Source organism: Podarcis filfolensis (assembly GCF_964270895.1).
Source record: "Podarcis filfolensis genome assembly, chromosome: 7".
Lineage (NCBI taxonomy): Eukaryota > Metazoa > Chordata > Lepidosauria > Squamata > Lacertidae > Podarcis > Podarcis filfolensis.
The window spans coordinates 4,007,695-4,026,752 of NC_139603.1; the positions used below are offsets into that span (position 1 = coordinate 4,007,695).

Genomic DNA, 19,058 nt, shown 5'->3' on the forward strand with positions numbered 1-19,058 from the left:
CACCCCAAGCTCCACTTTTCCACCAATGCAAACACAGGCAGAGAAAGCAGCACTAGCAGGCCTAGCTTGTCCGTGGGGCAGACTGAGGCAGGCGGCAAGGGGCAACTCTACAGGCACACCCACCCACCCGCGCAAGGGCATGCATGACAAAAAAACATTTCAGTGAAGGGGCCGGGCCACCTCAAAGTTCTGTGGTGGCTGTACACACATGCCGTGGGGCATGCGCGTATCTCGCACGCAAGCCACATGACATCTGCATGATACGCCAACATGCCCTGCCATGCACACAAGCATGCTGCAGGGCATGCTGATGTCATGCGCGCATGCCACAGGGCGTGTGCACAGGGCGTGTTGACATCGCATGGCCCCCTCAATCATGGGGGCAAAGTGGCATGTGTCAATGCCACCCACGGGCATCCCTGCAGCCTGAGAAGTAAGGGGAAGTGGCCACAGCAGCTTCTGGGTTCCAGCAAGATCTTCTGAGGCCTTCCCATGGGGCTCTTGTCAAACCTGGCACACAAAAATCACTGGGGCACAAAATGCAGAAGCCCATAGCATCACCTCTATGTACCTCAAATACACATGCCTTCCCTCTGCATATCACCATGACAGACAAGAAGCAGAATGGCAGAATGTAACATACTATAGTCTAGGCCCTGAAATGAAGCCAGACCATAAAAGGTGACTTAGCCCTGGATCAAAACTATACTACCCACCCCCAATTCTCTCTAGGAATACAAGATCTCCCCTGGGGTCTGCTCAACATTGCTTTGGAACATTTTACAAGAAAAATCCCAGGCAATAAAGATTCTTGTGAGTTTGCTTGAGAACTACTCAACACTTTGGACACAAAGGCTGCACATAGCAGAGTTCATGATGCTATGGCCCAGGAGTTGGAACAGAGGAAGATTCTGAGGGGAAGACTGAGTGCAGAAACCATCCTGGTAAGTTCCCTAGAAGACCCTAAGCCTCCTAGCAACTCCCAGGAGAGAAAAAATCCCAGAAGCCAGCAATGTCTTCACCTGTGTAGCCATAGCAGGCGGTCCGTACCTTTCTCCTCCAACTCTTTTCCAGGGGCAGCTCCCTATCATACCACCTTCAGGGGCAAGGACCTGCCCAGCTCTGTAAGAGGCAGCACCTGAGGAACAGGGAACAGCTATTTTGAGCATCAACAATTTCCCCAGTGTGGAGAAGGGGGGCTTCAAACACCAATCTGACAGCAAAACTACTTGAAACAGTCTTCTCCCAACCAGGTGTTCTCCACGTGTTTTAGCTACCACCCCCATCATCCCTGACCATGGGCAGAAAACATCTGGAGAGCAGAGACGGAGGAAGGCTTGAGGAACACTAGCTCTTGAGTGCCATGACTCTGAGCTCCACACTGAGCTGACCATGGTCCTGCTCTGCTTGCAGCCAGCCTGGCCCTACCCCATTCCATAGTGAGCTGACCATGGTCCTGCCCCCCCCCCCCGCATTGAGTGTTACCTGTGCAGCCTCAGGCCCCAGCCAAGAAAGGAGATCATAATTGTTGACAGCACAGTAAATAGGTTAACACTATAAGCAGAGCTGTGGGCATTCAAAACATCCAAATACACCAATTATTTTATAATGGCATCATTTAATATAATAGCAGAAATGTCTTCGTCCTGGCACAAGAAGATTGTGGGATCCAGAACAATGTTCAAATGAGCAATGCATCCTACATCCCATGACTTCTGAGGAGGTCCAGTCCTGAGCAGGACAGAATTATAGGCATCTGTGAACATCACTCCACTGGTTCAAGGGTAGAGAAGACGCCCATTACAGCAATTCACCTTATAATGAAGTGCAAGATAAAAGGGAGGGGATGTTGCAATCTGCACCATGACTGTGCTGAGAAAGTGCTCCTGATAACCCCACAGAGTGTTTTAGCTAGAAGGCATTCCTTCAAACCGTTAAAGTGCAGAAATAAACTTCTTTTTACACTGAGCCCTTTTCACAGAATTAACTTGTGATTTCTCAGTTTAAAAATGCATAGGATGAGGCTTTTTCCTAATATAAGAGAAAAAAATGTGTTAGCTGGTGGTGCGTCCCCCAATTTTTAGTCCTCTTAAATTAATCTATCACTGGCTTTCTTAATTTTATCTGCTGCATTTTTGTGAATGAGTAGAGGGACATGCCAAACTTTCAGCTAATCAGAAGCATGGAAAAAGAGGAGTGATGATTATTCTCAGGGTACCTGCTGTAGTTCAACCATTTCCAGTTATAAAAGCTTGCCACAGATCCCAATGGGAAATGTTGGACTTCAACATTCCTCCTCTATCACAGAGAACAAAATTGATCAATCAGATACCCAGAGCCAAAACTTATATCTGGGAACCGAAACATTCACATATATGACTTCTGTCTCTAATGGACAATTCATCAGCTTCAGAGTATTAATATTCACCTTCATTCCTTGCTGGCAACTGAAACTCCAAAGGAACTTTTAAAAATAATTATTAAGTGAAGAACCATCTTAATTGCTATTATCAGTTCTCTTGTATGGCAAAGTACTAACTCTGGAAGTATATAGGTGAAAAAGGGTGAGGAGAACTTTTATTACATACATCTGTATGACTGGCATGCTACAAAGCTCTTAATGAATAAATAATCCAATTAACCCAATGAATGCCCATGTGCTGTCAATTAGAACAGCTTGCTCATACATTCTTTATGTTATAAAGATTGTCCCCGGGGAATTCTGTATTATTCATGAGAGTGTATGTTGAAATTTCATAATAGCAAAGATATTCAAGGGAGAGAAATTATGGAGACTGTGGGTGTTAATCACTTTGAACAATATTAGTTATAAGTACTGAAAAGTCATAGTTAAATATCAGGAAGCAGCAATAATCGTAAACAGTCCAGCCCGTTACTTTAATGGAATAATGCTCAACACTGATTAATTTTGATTTGATTGTGCCCTTCAAACTATTACACACTTTCTAAGCAAAGTATTTGCATAAGGAAGATCACAATGAAACATCAATAAAACCAACTCAAAAGAAACCACCCAAGACTGCCTTGTCCCCCTCCCGAAAACCCAAGGCAGAAAGAGAAGAGAATGGGAGCAGCTGGGGCAGAGAGCACCCCCAGGACTGACCGGCATGAAGCCATTTTCACCTGACATATATGGTAAACATCTGTGCAGGAAGGCCTGAGTGGAAAGCTGAGTGGAAACTACCCTATTATCACTTTTATCAAAGTCACTTTGAGGTTCTACTAAATCAAGGGGTATCTAAAAATTTTTACAGTACTGTATGGCACCTAAGCCACCAAAAGCTATATTGTGGCTTGAATTGGGCAAGTTTGAAGAGGAGTACCAGAAATTCTCTATTACTTGGTTAAAAAACCTGTTCATTTCATCACGGCTTCCTTAGGTTAAAAGAGAATGAAGCTAAATCAGCCATCCAATCCAAACTAGCCAATGCATGTTTATGTGGAAGTAAGACACACTTTGTTCAGTAGAGCTTACCGTCTCAACTAAGCATGCATAGACTTATAGCTTTAGAATATGTCAGTTCCCTTTTAAGCTACAGTCCCTTGCTTCCAGGTCAACACATGTGCAACCAAGTTGTACAATCCATTACTTAGGAGCTTCTGTTATTTCAACTGCCTTGAGCTTCTGGGGTTAGATAGTTCAGAAAAATCTGCCAACCTAGGGCCAGTCAGCTCACACCACAATCATTCCTGGAACCACACAGTAAAACAGGCCACCCAAAAATACAAATATGAACCACTGCTTCATTTTCCAGATGATCATTTTAAATATACACTTTTTATCTTGAAAAAAGAAAAAACCCCTAAAGGGAAGCACACAAAAATAATTAGGATGAAAAGGAGGCTATGGAAAGCACAGAGGGTTTTTACTTGGGAAGAATGTTCTAATGTTCTGCAGTTTATAAATTATCTGCATTAGAAAATGTTTCGGTCTGCCACAGGCATGCATTGCATCAGCTAGAGGACATCATTTCAGAGTTAGAGAAGGAAAAGCAAGGAGTGAAAGGGGTTAAAGCCCCACTGCACGGGTGCTGGTGTTCTATCTAACCAAATTTGGAAGTCCACAATGCCTGGTTGCTTAAAAAAACCCATCTAAGCATCTGTTGTGGCCGTAACTCAGGCGCCTCCTTGACCCTAAGGGGGAGGGGTGCACCAACACCGTAGCCGTATCCTCTTAATCGCCCGCACCCAGCAGAGAGACCTCTTCGCTCTTCCGTGAGAGGAGCCAGCATCTGCCCTACCAGCCTCACAAGCGAAGGAAACGTGGTTCCTGACAAGATCCAAACTTTCCTGTGAAATGCAGCATAAAATCTGCAAAACCCGGGGCCACACGAACTCCAGAGCGGCTAACCAGCATCTGCAGCAGAAGCACGCGCACCAAGAAGCGCCCTTTTCCGCTCAGAAAGAAAGACGGCACAAAGGATTTTCCCGCAAAAGAGGTGGCCACGGGCTGCCCCAGGCCAGCTGTTTTCTCTGGAGAAATGAGAAGCGGCTCAAAGCAACAAATGGAGCCATTTAACACCCAGGGATGGGGGAGCAGAGGGGGGGGGCGTTGTTTACATAAGAAAGTTGCTGCTGGCGATGCCTTACACAACGGAGCGCAGCCTGCGCCAAGAGGGGCGCCCGGGGCAAGGCGGGCAGCAGCGCCCCCGGCCTCCTTCTCCACCCCGACCCGCCCCCTCAAGGACGGCAGCGGGGTCCGGGGGCGCCCGCCCAGAAGGCCGAGGCCCCGACAGGCGCCCGGGCGCCCTCCCAGGCTGCGCCCCGCTCGCCAATGCAGCACTGCAGAGGAGCGCCGGAATAGCCGGCCTGGCGCAGGGAGCCTCCCGGCCCGTCGGGCACCTGCCGCCCCTCCCTGGGCCACACGCCCCCCTCGAGGGCTCACCGCAGTCGGCGCACAGGATGCGGCCCACGTCCTTCTTGAGGTTCTTGCCGCTGGTGTCGAGCGGGGCGAAGGAGGTCTTGAAGACGAGCGGCTGCTCGGTGGGCTCCAGGAAGAAGATGTAGCGGTGGTTGCGCTTGACTTTGGAGCAGGGCGCGGGCGCGGAGCCCACGCGGATGAGCTGCTCCCGCTGCAGGCCGCCGCTGTTGAGGGGCCACAGGTCCAGCACCTTCACCAGGATGCCCGGCGGCGGCGGGGGGCCCTCGGCGCCCTCCTCGGCCCGGCTCCCGTTGCCCGTCGGGGCGGCGGAGGCGGGCAGCGCCTGCACCTTGCCCTCCAGCACCACGGCCGCCGAGTACGCCTGGTCCTGCACCGAGCGCAGGCTGGGCGAGTAGCAAGCCAGCGACACGCCGAGGAGCAGCACGCACAAGCCGGGCGCCGCCGTCGCAGCCCGCCGCATGCCGAGGCAGCCCCGGAGCCGCCCGCGCACCAGGCCGCTCCTCCGCCTCCTCCTCCGCCGCCGCGCCGCGCCCAGCTGCTCCTCCGCCCGCCGCCGCTGCCGCACTGAGCCGCCCGTCGCCGCCGCCGCCGCCCAGGCGCCGCACCGCGAGGCAGCAGCAGCAGACCTGCCGCATCTGGCCAGGCCATGGGGGGACGCCGCCGCCGCCGCCGCGGCTCCAGCGCCAGAACCGGAAGCGGCGTAAGGTGGGGGGGACCGGCCAGGAGCGGTGGAGGGGCCGCGGATCCCGCCCCTGCCCTCGGGGCTCCCGCGCCAGAGGAGGAGGAGAGCCGGGCGCCCAGGCGGCGGAGGGCGCGCCTACCCCATCTCCGCCCCACCAGCCCCCCCTCCGCGGGGATTCCGCGGGCGCCCCCTCGACGGCCACCTCCCCGCCAGGTAGAAAAGCCCGCCCGGCAGGCGGAGCCGTCTCTCCTCGGCGGGCGCCTCTTCCGCGGCTCGGCAGCCCCCGCAGAGGCCTGGGGAGGGGGCGGCAGGCAGCCGCTGGCGGGCGAGATGTGCAGCGCGTGGCTTCTCCTTCCAAGCGCGCGAGAAAGTATCCCGCGTGTCTGCATCTGTTGCGTGTCTGCATCTCTTGGGCTTCGGTCGCTGATCCACCAGAGAATGACAACCCAGCGGGATACTTTGGGAGTCGGAGGACCAGCCTCGAACCTGTCGCGAAGGGAGGTTGGCAACAGGTCTTATTTATTTATTTATTTATTTAAAAATGTTTATGGGAATTCCCCTGGAAAGAGTAAACCTAGACCAGGCCCACCATGAAGCCCTGATGTGCTCCTTGGAGACTGCCCCCCCCCCCGCTGCCTCCACAGCAGGCTCCAGTGGTTGGAGATGCTCCTGGCCTCCTCCCACTCTCAGGGAGGAAATGGTGGGGGCTGCCTCCTGGGCACTGCTTCCACTGAGCCTGACGCAGAGTGTGTGCCCCTGCAATAGCCTTTGATGTAGATCTTGGCTCAGTCCTTCTTCCCTGGTGATTTGCCTCAGGTGCCAAAATGTCCTGGGCCACCCAGCCCAGATTCAGGAGGAGGGGGCCATGCAGGCTGGCATTCTGATGCCAGCGATGTCATGTGGACTCTGCAAAATAAAAACCGAAGAAAGGAAGATTTGTGCATGAGGAACCCTGATCCCACAGGAAGCACCAGCCTGGAAGCTCCCAAAAGGGACACAGCCCAAGGCATGCTGCTGGCTTCTGAGAAAGCTGGCACTGCCTCCATTCATTGCCCAAGAGCCTCTGACTATTAGAATATAAAGGTGTGTCTAGCACCTGCATGGTACAAGGTTCTCCATATGCTGAAGGCACCCCTCTTTACCTTGGCCTTTGATGCTGAAAGTATTTGGTTTTGTGGGACCCATCTCTTTTGCTGTTGTTCAAACAGTTTTGTTTGTTTATAAATGCAAACATTTAATCTCTTTTTATGCTTTTGTTCTCTATTGCTGTAAGGGACCTTATGGTGAAGGAGGAGTAAGACATTTATAAGTACATAAGTTGTGGCTTAATAGTACCAGTTGATTGCGAAACACTTTGAATCCAGAAACTTCATGGAGTTTTGCAGAACCTAAAACGTAACACATTTATAATGGCATACAGCTTTCTTGGACTGCAATCCATTAGATGTATGAAGTGTTATTTTGAGCTGCAGGTGCCTGGTGGTGTGAACTGATGAAACTGACTGCAGTCCACAAAAGCTTATGGCATGGTAATATATTTGTTAGTCTTTAAGATGCCACAATACTCTTTGATGACCTTGCTGCAAGAAATTAACATACACACCCTTCTGGAAACTTTAAATTGAAATAGCCTTCAATTGTTTGACCATGATAACCTGTTTTTCATAGAATAAAAAGCTAATACTAGGTCCAAAAAAAGGCTATTGGTTGAGTGATCTCCACAGTCAGGGATCAGAATGTGAACAGGTGCAGAGAAATAAAAAGGTTGGCAGTGGCAGCACTGCTAGCATCTCATCTAAGCAAACTTAACATCCAATATATCAAGGATAGCCAAGTGGTGAACCTCCTGGAGATCCAATCTAGTTTAAAAGGTAGGGGGTTGTTTCCGACTAAGCCAAAGTCAGAGCAGACCCACTAAAGCCAGTGAACTTAAGGAAGTCCTGACTAACTTGAGTTCACTGATTTCAGTGGGCCTGCCCTGAGAATGTCTTAGTTGGCTACCATCCATTTTTTAAAATTATCCCAATTCATTTGAGGGGTTAAAAAGGTGTCTGAATAGTGTAATACTCCCCCACGGTGCTCTGTAAGGGAAATCCCTTATTACTTAGTAATGTCAGCTACACAGCAGAGCCCCAGTGTCTATGCAGAAGTGTGATCAGGTAGCAAAATAAACTTCTGGTCCCTAAACTACTCTCTGGAGAAATTTTGAGGTCTTGCACAACAAACCCACATTCAAAAAAGATTGATCTTTGAGTAATTAGGAAAGTGACAGGAAAATGCAATGGAAAGTGTTGGATAACCCAACAAACAAATAAGGATAAATGCTCAATAAACAGGCCTTAACCCAAACACTTTCCCCAACAGTTTTGTAATCCTGTTAGATCAGTGGTTCTCAAAGGGTGTAGCAGGAAAAGATGGCAAGACTGGCAGAAACAATCAAATAAACTTTTAAACAGAGTATCAACATATCACACGGGGGGGGAGAGAAAAAGAGAGAAACAAACAAACAAACAAACAGTTTACACACTTTTCTTCAACAGCATATTGTTCCATGACATATTGTGAACAGGTATCTTCAACTCTAACAAATTTGAAAGATCAGAAAGGAGAAAGGTTTCTTTGTGTTGTTTGTCTCAAATTAGACCTAATATAAATAAGATTACCCATCAAAAGCAAGCTCACATCTCACACTGAGTCTGTAAATAAAGGTAAATTTGTAAGAGACTCATTTATATTTTGGGAATGATTAATGTTCTTTTGTAGTTACATTGTTTTATACTTTCTGAATGTCCCATGATCATATTCTAAAGCAGCTGTGTTCTGTGTTATAAAACAGGCACTGCTAGTTGTTTCTTTTTTGTTTTCTAATGTATTTCTTATCAATAAAAAACTGGTGTGGCATGAGCAAATTTTTATTCTGAAAGTGTGGCCCAGGGGAAAAAAAGTTTGAAAACTACAGTGTTAGATAATCTGTGACTAATTCTGTAAATATTTATAAATGTGGGTGACCTATCTTTTATCCTTAAGATTATGTGCTAGGTGTTCAAATGGCATTAGTTTTCATTTACTTGCTGTTTAATAATACCTTTTGCAATAAATGAACCAACTTGCCTAAATTTAAACCAAGAGTGTTCTTGTTCATTTGAGACTTCCGAGTTTTCTCGAGCACCAATAATGCAGTGTTCCTTTAGCAACCTGGGGCTTCCCTTCCTCGCTTGAAGGTGCCGCATTGGGGAAAGAGCTGCGACTGCTACGCAGCCCTGAGCTTCTGCTAGTTGCTACTGTGACCGCTCTGTAACAGGTAAGCTGCTTGCATAGCCTTGCTAACTCAGCTCTGGATTTTGCTGGACAGCTCCCCTGCTGGTCTGCGCAGCTCCGGCGGCTCCAGTCACCAGCAATTTTTGCCTTATTCTCAGTAGGCAGAAGCAGACAAGAGGCTGGCAAGCATCGGGGGTAGCCAAGCTTGCAGATTCCGCTCGAGTCACTGTATTTCTCTATGCTGCTCTCCAATCACACAAAGGTCAGCGGTTGCTACACACACAAAACTCACCATCCAGGCAATAAAAGGCACTATTGCTGCTCAAGGACACATTCCAGCCATGCAAAAGTGCCAACAGAATCCCAAAGTGGCTTGCAAACAATTTTAAAAAACCCAAACATAATAGAACACCACACAAGTATAGCATAAATCATCAGTAATCATCAGTAAAACAATTGCAATCAATAAAACAGTATTAACAAACCAGTAACTAAAAATAAGCTGAACATCACACTTACAGCATGTCATATTATATGATTAACAGATCAATAATGTATTTATAATCTGTAAAACAATATGAACAAAATAGCAACTAAAAATAAGCTAATTAATGATCCCACACTCCCCTACCCCAATGACTCAAAACCTTTGAATTAATTAAAATACACATTGACGTCCCCCATACAGAAAGACCCTGGTCTAATAATTAATTATGAGGGTGCAGCGCTGTGTTATAATGCACACAATTATCTTTGCAAATTTTCTCATTAAGATAACTTCATGTGTGGCAAGACTCACATTTCTTGACATGGCTATAAAAGTACAGTCGTGCCTTTAAAAAAAAGTGCTGAAGGTCACATCTTTCAGTTTTCTTTGCCCCTGAGCAAAAGGCTGAGAGTTACTAAAAAATGCTGGGTCCTGAAGAGGAAAAAGCATGCAGACATGTTAACAGCTAATTGGTATCAATTTATTGTATATAAAAACAAACGTGTCAGCAAGAGAAAAGTCATGGAAGCACACACATGAAATTGGGCTGTGTGATGATCTATAAGAAGTGTTTTCCCTAAGTTCACAAGATGCCGTATTTTCCAGTCCAGAATGGAAACCTGCAGCATACAAAACAAGGCAAAATGTAATGTGATATCAAAAGGGTTTATATTTGGTTGCATTATAAAGTTGGGCACATTATAATTGTCAATGTCACACACTTGGCGATTTTTAAAAATCTTTATTATTAGCATTATTTTCTTGGTTGTTGTTCATATTTTTGAATCATTTAAATAAGGAATAAACAGAAAAAATGGGAATCCTCACCAACTGGAAGCACCACACTGGCTATCTCTGATAGGCTCGTTCAGGACATGTTCTGTGTTTCTGGGTGGGAATTCTGCTGAACCCCCACCCATTTTCAAGAGGCAGAATACGTGCAGAACACAGCAGTGTGACATCTACGCTGAAGACATCTACTCGAAGGAAACAAGCACATTCCAGACACAACTCTACATTTCAAATTCAAACATCTGCTGTGTTTGTTTTCAGGAAGGGAGGGAGGAGGCTCAAAATATATTGCAGTGAAATAACTGAAGTGGGGCTTGTGTCACAGTTTTGCTCTGCGTTAGCCTGCCCCTTTAAGACTGCCCAGTTTCTCTTGCCCTCCATCATGCCTAAATTGAGAGGTCACACCTCTCTTCTGCCAGAGCTGAATACACCTGTCTAGCAGGGATGTTGGGGGGAGGGTGTCCGCAAATAGTTACAACTTTTCACAGTCCCCCACTAACACCTTGACTGCTTCACTCTGCAGTCATACTGGTTCGACAGCTATAATCATTCCTGGACTGAGGGAGCCTGGCCATAGTAGTTCATGCACTTGTTACTTCAATATTAGATTACTGCAGTGCTCTCTGTGTGGGGCTTCCCTTGCACTTGATCTGGAGGATGTAGTTGAGCTTTCCAAACTTTTCATGCTGGTGACGCACTTTTTAGTCATGCATCATTTCACAACACAGTAATTCAGTTTTACTAGCAAACCAGAGGTTAAACTAACCCTTTTCCAGCCCTGGGAGGAGTGCGGGAAGCGTTCACGTGACACACCTACACACTGTGGCTGACACACTAATGTGTCGCGACACACTGTTTGGAAAGCTTTGCTATAGCTAGTGCAGAATGCTGCAGCGCCATTGCTGACAGGAGTGAGGCCTTGCCTGTATATAACACCTGTGCTCAGAGATCTGCACTCATTGCTGTTTTGCTACTGGGCCAAGTTTAAGGTGTTACTATTAGAATATGAAGCCCTTACCAACTTTGGACCAGGGTACCTACAAGATTGCCTTATCCCACATCTGCCCACTCAACTGCTCTAATCAGCAGAATTAGCCACACAGTTCTGCATTTGTTAGAACTCCCTTGTTTGGTGTGGCAGCACCTGCACTTTGGAACTCCCTGCCTAGTGAGATCAAGCTGGCACCCTCACTGTACTCTTTTTCTGCCTGCTTAAAGCATTCTTGTTTGAACAAGCCTACCCAGATACTTAGAAAGTTGAGATAATTTTAATCTGTTTCAGTATTTTAAGTTTTGTAGGTTTTTAAGTAGGGTAGTAATTTTTTCCTTTTTGTAATTTTTTCCTTTTCGTAAACCGCTTTGTGTTTGTTTGTTTTTTACGATTAAGCGGTGTATAACTTTTATGAAATAAATAAACAAAGCATTCCCAACCCCATCCATGTTCACCTAGAAGTAAGACTGGCTGGTTTTGATGGGATTACTCTTAGATAAGTTTAAAGTAAAGGTACCCCTGACCCTTTGGTCCAGTCGCGGATGACTCTGGGGTTGTGTGCTCAAGAGTATTAAAAAATAAAGTAGATAAATACAGCTACTGTACTGAAATGAAGGAACTTTAATATCACACACAGAGAGAGGAGGATATTAATTTGTTCTCAAACAGCTGGGGGTGAAGCTGCTTCGATGACCAGTAAAACATACCTCTCAACCATCCCGATTTAAGTGGGACATCCTAGAATTATAGAAGTCATCCCAGCATGTCCTCTCTTTTTCATCTGGTGCTGTGGTGCATATCAGCTGGCCGAGGCCAGAGTGCCAGAGCAAAAAACTCTTGTGTTTTGTTCTCGCACTCTTGAGAGAGTCACCTGACCCCTGCGAGAGCTCAGGACCCAAAAAATGAGGATTCCAATTTTGACCAGGAGGATGTTGGAGGGTATGGTGCAATTGTGACATGATTGTGACATAAATTGTTCACAAAAATTCTGCCCCTTCCAATTGTTCTGAAATGATATAGAAAAGGAAAGGACACTTTAAGAAGCCTTGAGAAAAGGAGGAAACAAACAGGTAGGAAGGAATTGGGGTAGGATGGAAGTATGTGGCCTCTTCAGAAGGGTCGGAGGCTGCATAGAATGATATTGTGGGCTGGTTGTGGCCCCAGGTCACAGAATGCCCACATGTGAGCTGTGCAAATCACAGGATGGATTAATGTTTTCCTGCTTTTTTGTCCAAGTTCTGAAAACTGATCCCACTACTCAGACAGAGATCTGCCACAGGCCCTACCTCAGGGAAACTCCCAAGTCCTGGCAATGACGAAGCAAGGCACACTGCACAGAGCCTCGCCACTGCCTCGCCCTCAACTGTAGGGTGGCTGAGGGAGAGGCGGCGGGCAGACGCAAGCCCCACGCTGCCATTCCCGGCAGCGCAGAGCCTGGAGGCGCCCAAACCACCACGTCACTCCCAGGAGAGACATGTGGTTCAGGCACGCTGCAGGCCCCACGGTAAGTGCCGGCCACTGTGGTGTGGCGCCCAGTGACCCCCACCCCCTAGCTACGCCTCTGGCTAGCACACTAGCATGGGGTGCCTGCTTTGAGCCCTCCAAGTGCCACGTTGGCTGCCCAGGCTCCCCTCCGAGTAGGCGATCAACTGACAACACATGGTTGTTTTACCTTCTCGCACCACCCTCCCTGGATCCCAACCTTGCAAGGCGGGGGGGGGGGTAGCAGCATGGGGATGTGGCTGCTGTTCACCCTTCAATTCCGGCCTCACCAGCTGGGATCGAAGGATGCATGCATGGGCATAGCTAGGGTTTTTGTTAGGGAGGGTAGGCCTTTTGTTGAGGGGGGGAGAACCTCGGTTTGCTATTTTTTAATTGATTTTTATTAAGGGGGGCAGCTGTCCCTCCCTGCCCTCCCCCCATGGTTCCACCCATGGGTGCATGGCTGTTGCGCCCTTCTTGTGCCCCCCTCCCTGGAAGCCCTTTCCGTGTGAGTGGAGGCAAGGAACTGGAGGTGGAACTACGACAGAGTTATTATGAAATCTTGACAGAACATGAAGCTGGGGCAGGAGATTGCTTTTCAACAACAGGAAAAGCAAAAAGACTTGAGTTGTAAGATTTTTAATAGTGCAAATGACTTTGAGTCACCACTAGAGGGTAGTACAAACAGTCTGTTTTATTTCTAAATATATTTCCAGTTTCTGTAAGGGAAGAGTGCATTTTGTTCTGATGTGGGTATAGTAGCTCTCGGGTCTCACGTCGCCCACACTCGAAGCCCACAAGAAGGAACTTGCGATGGGGGAAAGGGCACTCTGCCTACACAGAAAGCACTTAGCTTGGCCTCAGCACACATGGGAGCTTGAGCACATTGGCTATCACCCCTCTGCCTTGCACCCCGATAGGTACCTCCAGGCACCAACACCCGACCCCCACTCAAAAAACTCTGTTTTAGTCAGGGCAGAGCAGAAAGGGGCCTTGAGACTGTGTTTAGCCCCACCCCAGCAGCGCAGTGGTCCTCCACATTGGCAATGGCACATTCAGCAGGTCTGCTGTGATGAGCCTTCCCTATCTGCTGAGGCTCCCTTCAAAGCCCCAGGAGATGCCTCTCAAAGAGGGATGAGAGTACCATCTCATCTCTGGAGAGGTCATTTCCTGATTCACACTGAGAAGCTATTTTTAATGTCTCCAGGGGCAGAAGTGAGAGCTGCCTATAGAAATCAATAGAGAAAGCCAAGGTTTTAAAGTAGCCAGGGCAGTGCCATCCACATCCGCAATATATAAATAAATAAATAGCCAAAAAAAAAAAAAAGGTGGCAGCAAAAACAAATGTCCCTGCTCTTTCTACCTTAGTTTTTGTTCTTTTAAAAACATTTAAAGATAACATTGCAAATAAAATTCCAAAGCAAGTGCAGTCTATTCTCCATGTTGCAGGTTGGAAGGGGCTGTGGCTGGAGGAGAGTGACTTAATGGTAGTTCTGTGTTGTAGTCTGAAGATCGGGTTCTGAGTAGCATTATCCAGAAGTATTAGACCCTGGCTGCAAGTTGAGAGTTGAGCTAAAACTCAACCTAAGAATAAAATCCATTGCCTTTATCCACACATTGCAGCTTGGACTGAAAGCTTGTGTATTCAATGTAATACCTCTCTTGCAGGTTGGAGAGTTGCACTGGGAAAAAGCAGCAGCTCACAGCATCCAGTCAAAAATCCCCCATTCCTCTCAAGTTGCAGCAAAGGTAAAACTGCTTAAATAGCCCCCTCAGATCTCCTTCTAGGCCAAATTATGCACTCAGTTGCATGCAGAAGTAGGGTTGCCATATTTCAATAAGGAAAAACCAGGGTACCCCAAAAGCTGTTGAGCTTTTTTTAGCAGCCCTGACTTGCATGCAGACTGGTTGGACTTCTTAAACTTTTACTTTTTTAAATTGCACAAGAAACTAGAGTCAGAACAAAGATTCCTGTCATTGATACTAATATTTATTTCAGCTCACACAATTGCATCTTCAGGTAGTATACAAACACCGGGGATTCATTCTAACATTTTATCGGCCTTCTGATTCAAGTTGCCCCAGGTCAGAGCCACACCACCTACTCACCCACAAGAGCGAGGCTTTAGCAGGCCACAAAGTTTGCAGATTCTCACATTTTTGCCAAATAAAAATGGAGGGGGGGGGGCTCATAAGAACTCCATGGCATGGAATGTTTAGAAATGCTGGCAGCAGGTTGGTTGATTGGTTGAAATTTGTTTACCGCCCTTCATCTGTAGATCTTAGGGTGGTTCACAGCATAAAAATACAAGATATGTGACAATAACAATAAGGAAATAAACCAAGGGGAGAAGGGGGGGAAGGGGGGGAGAGAAAAACCATAAAGGGTAAGAATAACCACTTCTTAAGTGTTCCTAGGAATGAAACCAAAGAATGATCACAGAAACTAAAGCTTATGTGCATTCATACCAAGAAATACAAAATGGGGGCAGGGGGCGGAGGCTGGAATGGAGGGTTAAACCCCAAAAACTTGCAAACAGGGACGGAGCACCTTCAGAGGGCACTGGATACCAAACAGAGCAGAGGAACACCAGGAACAGAGAAGAAAGAATGGAGGTGCTGGAATTCTGAAAAGAAGCACTCAGCACTGCAACTGGTTTGGGGCCATGTGGTGTTTAGGAACAAAACTGCAGTGGTACCTCGGTTTAAAAACAGCTTAGTTCTGAAACTTAATGCTGAAATTTGAACTACCCCATTGTGTTTGAAGGAAACTGTAGGAAACATTTTTTTTAAAGGAACAGACTCCTCCAATAAATGTATCCCAACACCTTTGGAAACAATCATTGAAGGAATGTATCCAAGTTTCCCAAATAATAAAGATATTTCTCCCTTTTAGGCTTGGAGATGTGTGTTCATATACATCCAATTCCTTTCTGTCCTCCTAGTGGTGCAGCAGCAAAACTGCTGGCACATTTGCAAAGCTAAGCAGGGCATGGTGTGGTTTTGGACTGAATGGGAGGCTGTGTGTTGAGGTTCTGGTTGGACTAGACGACCCTCATGGTCCCTTCCAAGACTAGGATTCTGATTCTATTACTACATGCCAAGATCCTCTAGGGATAGAGAAGAGCAGGTTCTTTCCATTGTTTCATGCTAATAATACAAATCAAATATATCCGATAGTGATTTGTAATGCAAGAGGTGGGAGATGCTGAGAGGTACAGTGGTACCTCGGGTTACATACGCTTCAGGTTACATACGCTTCAGGTTACAGACTCCGCTAACCCAGAAATAGTGCTTCAGGTTAAGAACTTTGCTTCAGGATAAGAACAGAAATCGGGCTCCAGAGGCGGGAAGCAGCAGGAGGCCCCATTAGCTAAAGTGGTGCTTCAGGTTAAGAACAGTTTCAGGTTAAGAACAGACCTCCGGAACGAATAAAGTACTTAACCCAAGGTACGACTGTATTTTGCTTATTTATTAGCACACGATGAGTGTTACTATAGCTATTTCTGTGGTGGTTCCTCATTTGTGGGAGGCTCACATGATCCATTTACTAGATATCTTTACACTTCAGGTGAAAACATACCTCTTCAATTAGACCTTTGGCTGTTAATCAACCTACAGTGGTGCCTCGCAAGACGAATGCCTCGCAAGACAAAAAACGCGCAAGACGAAAGGGTTTTTCGGTTTTTGCGTTGCTTCGCAAGACGATTTTCCCTATGGGCTTGCTTCACAAGACGAAAATGTCTTGCGAGTTTGTTCGCTTTTTTCCTAAAGCCGCTTGAAGAGGCGCAGTTGCGACGGACCGTGCTTCGCAAGATGAAAAACATCGCAAGACGAAAAGACTCGCGGAACGAATTAATTTCGTCTTGCGAGGCACCACTGTATAGCTTTTCAAAACAGGATGGATATTGTCTGTATTATGTGTTGTATGTTACAGAACAGAACATTCGGGGATACACTTCTATCTGATGTTCTCCACCATGTGACCGTCAATACTGCAAGGTCTGGACTGGCTGAAATGGAGAAACATACAATGGGCGTCACTAGGGGATGGATGGTTTCAAAACCTATTTTCATATAATATTACCCAGCAGTTTCAGATACATACTGAACCAAGGGAATGTCCAAGGGAAATGAGGAGCAAAGCCTTTATGCTCTGAACCTCTCTGGGTGGACAATTTGGTTGTATCCAGCAAGGAAATTATTGTGTTCTTAAGCAACCATGAGAAAGAACCCTAACGTGTACAATAATGTGTGTCAGGGATGGTAAAATCAGACTCAATAACATTTATTCCATGTTAACTAATCCAAATTAAAGAGCATAATATGGTAGATGTTACCTTGCTTGATGGATGGAACGCAACTCATGAGAAAGGATCTGCTGGCCTACCCAACATTTGTGGCAATTACAGAGCAAATGCAACATTTAGCTCCCATCCAAGTACTAACCAGGCCTGACCCTGCTTAGCTTCCGAGATCAGACGAGATCCGGCGTGTTCAGGGTAGTATGGCCGTAGACAAATGCAACATTTAGCTTGTGTCCTGACTTTCCCCAAACTTTTAGGTATCAGAATCCATATATTTGTGCTCAAACTACATTTTGATCATTTTCCAGTTGTGACCATGCAGCATATAGATCCTCAATCCAAAATGTGGCCAAGGTAGCACCAGTATATGGACATGTTAACTGCTCCTTTCTCAACACACAGGAAGAAAGAGAACTATATCTGGGCATGCTTAGGAAAACTGAAAACAAGGGCAAAATTGCATGTAACGTGCTACTACTAGAACTTTGGTGGAGAACTTTAAGTGATTGACAGCAATATTCTGAGACAGTTGAGGAAATATGCTTTAGGCAGTTAAGAGAGTCTGCTAAGTTGAAAGAGTGTGTGAGTATATAGAGGAATGAGAGAATGGGGGAGGGGGCAGGCAATGTGAAACAGATTTATAAATGGGAATATTTCTCTTTGATTGTATATTTGACCTGCCCGGTGAGGCATGTGTGTGTCTTCGCCTGATTCCCTCTTCACGGATATAGTAAAATTGTCCCTGTTAGATAGTGGATCCAATTCTTAAACTGACTATGACTAGCCAGAGCTTCAGGAGATGCCACTTTCTTCCAAGGCTTTACAATATGTATCTTAATGATTATAATGAACTTATAATACACTTAATAAAGTAATTATTATTTGTTGCTGTTTTCCCAAAGGAGAAAAAAAGAATTCTCCACCCTCGGTTTATAAGTTATTGTTAGTAAAAAAAAAAAATCCAAAATTTTTTATTAGCTTTCACAGTATTATAAACCAACAAACACATAAGACAAACAAACATAAATCATAGCCTTATTGAAAATTACACTTATTAACTTTGTTAGGTGACTTCCTCACTTCCCCTTGGTTGAATTTCATTGCATGTCCTTTTAACAGTTTTCCAAATCCCAATTCTTATAATATTTAACTTAGACAGTTAAAGTCTAATGTCTAATGTCATTGTTAGTAAATATTAATGTGCCTTAAGATGAATGGCTTAAAAGCTTTATTACTTGCTGAATCTTTTAGTATTTATTGTCAGTTGGTTTACAACAATAGGCTCTGCCTCTTCCACGAGTCAATGTCCACTTGAACCTCTCTCACACACACATATGCAGACATGAATAGGTAGCACATGGACAGAGGGTAAGCCCTATAAATGTCTGCATGGTTTCTCACTGCTTGTTGGGGTGAAAGTGTGTGTGTGGTGGAGAGAGGCTGGCCTTGGGTCCCACATTCTCACGACTCATTTCTTTATCCATTATTCAGAGCATTGGTACCCTGCTCTACAGTCGAAACCAGCTCCCCAAGCCGCTTACATGCAATTAACACAAGTCCCTGCACACAGGTTTACAATCTAAAAACGCACTCATAAAGAAAAGATAACCAACCTGACTATGAAGAAAAGCAAGAGAAACCAATTCGAGGAGGAGAAGGAAAAAGAGGAGGAGAAGGAGAAGGAAAAAGAGGAGGAGGAGGAGGAGGAAAAAGAGGAGGAGGAGGAGAAGGAGGAGGCAACAAGCCGCCTTCAAATGCAGCACTTTAAAACGCGAGATGAATGCCCTGCGCTGAGCAGCTTTTCAAAAGGCCGGGAACAGGCCGGCAAAGGGGGGGGGGGGCGATGGACAATATTGCTGCCCGGCTGCCCCCGCCCCGCGCGCCCCCGACCCCAAACGCGCCTCCCTCGCCAGACTCGCGCGTCACGCCAACAAAGCCAAACTCGGCGGGGCGGGGGGCGGGGGGGCAGCCCGGAGAAGCCATTCTCTCTCTCTCTCTCTCTCTCTCTCTCTCTCTCTCTCTCTCTCTCTCTCTCTCTCGCCCTTCCCTTCTTCCCCGGGCGGGCCCTGCATCCTTCCCCGGAGCGCCCGGCCTGAGGAGGCGCGCCTGCCCGCCGCCAGGCCCAAGCGGGCCTCCCGGGCTGGTCCGAGGCCTCC

General features: G+C 46.6%; 1 protein-coding gene across 3 annotated transcripts in view; it reads right to left on the bottom strand.

Moving 5' to 3' along the window:
- The window catches only part of NRG2 (neuregulin 2), a 134,975-nt gene extending 129,610 nt beyond the window's left edge, over positions 1–5,365 (bottom strand). For all 3 annotated transcript variants that reach the window (XM_083624461.1, XM_083624459.1, XM_083624460.1), the window contains exon 1: positions 4,907–5,365. In XM_083624461.1, coding sequence (XP_083480587.1) covers positions 4,907–5,363 — 457 coding nt within the window. In that variant the 5' untranslated portion in view covers positions 5,364–5,365. The remainder of the gene's footprint in view (positions 1–4,906) is intronic.
- Between the last annotated feature and the right edge of the window lie 13,693 nt (positions 5,366–19,058).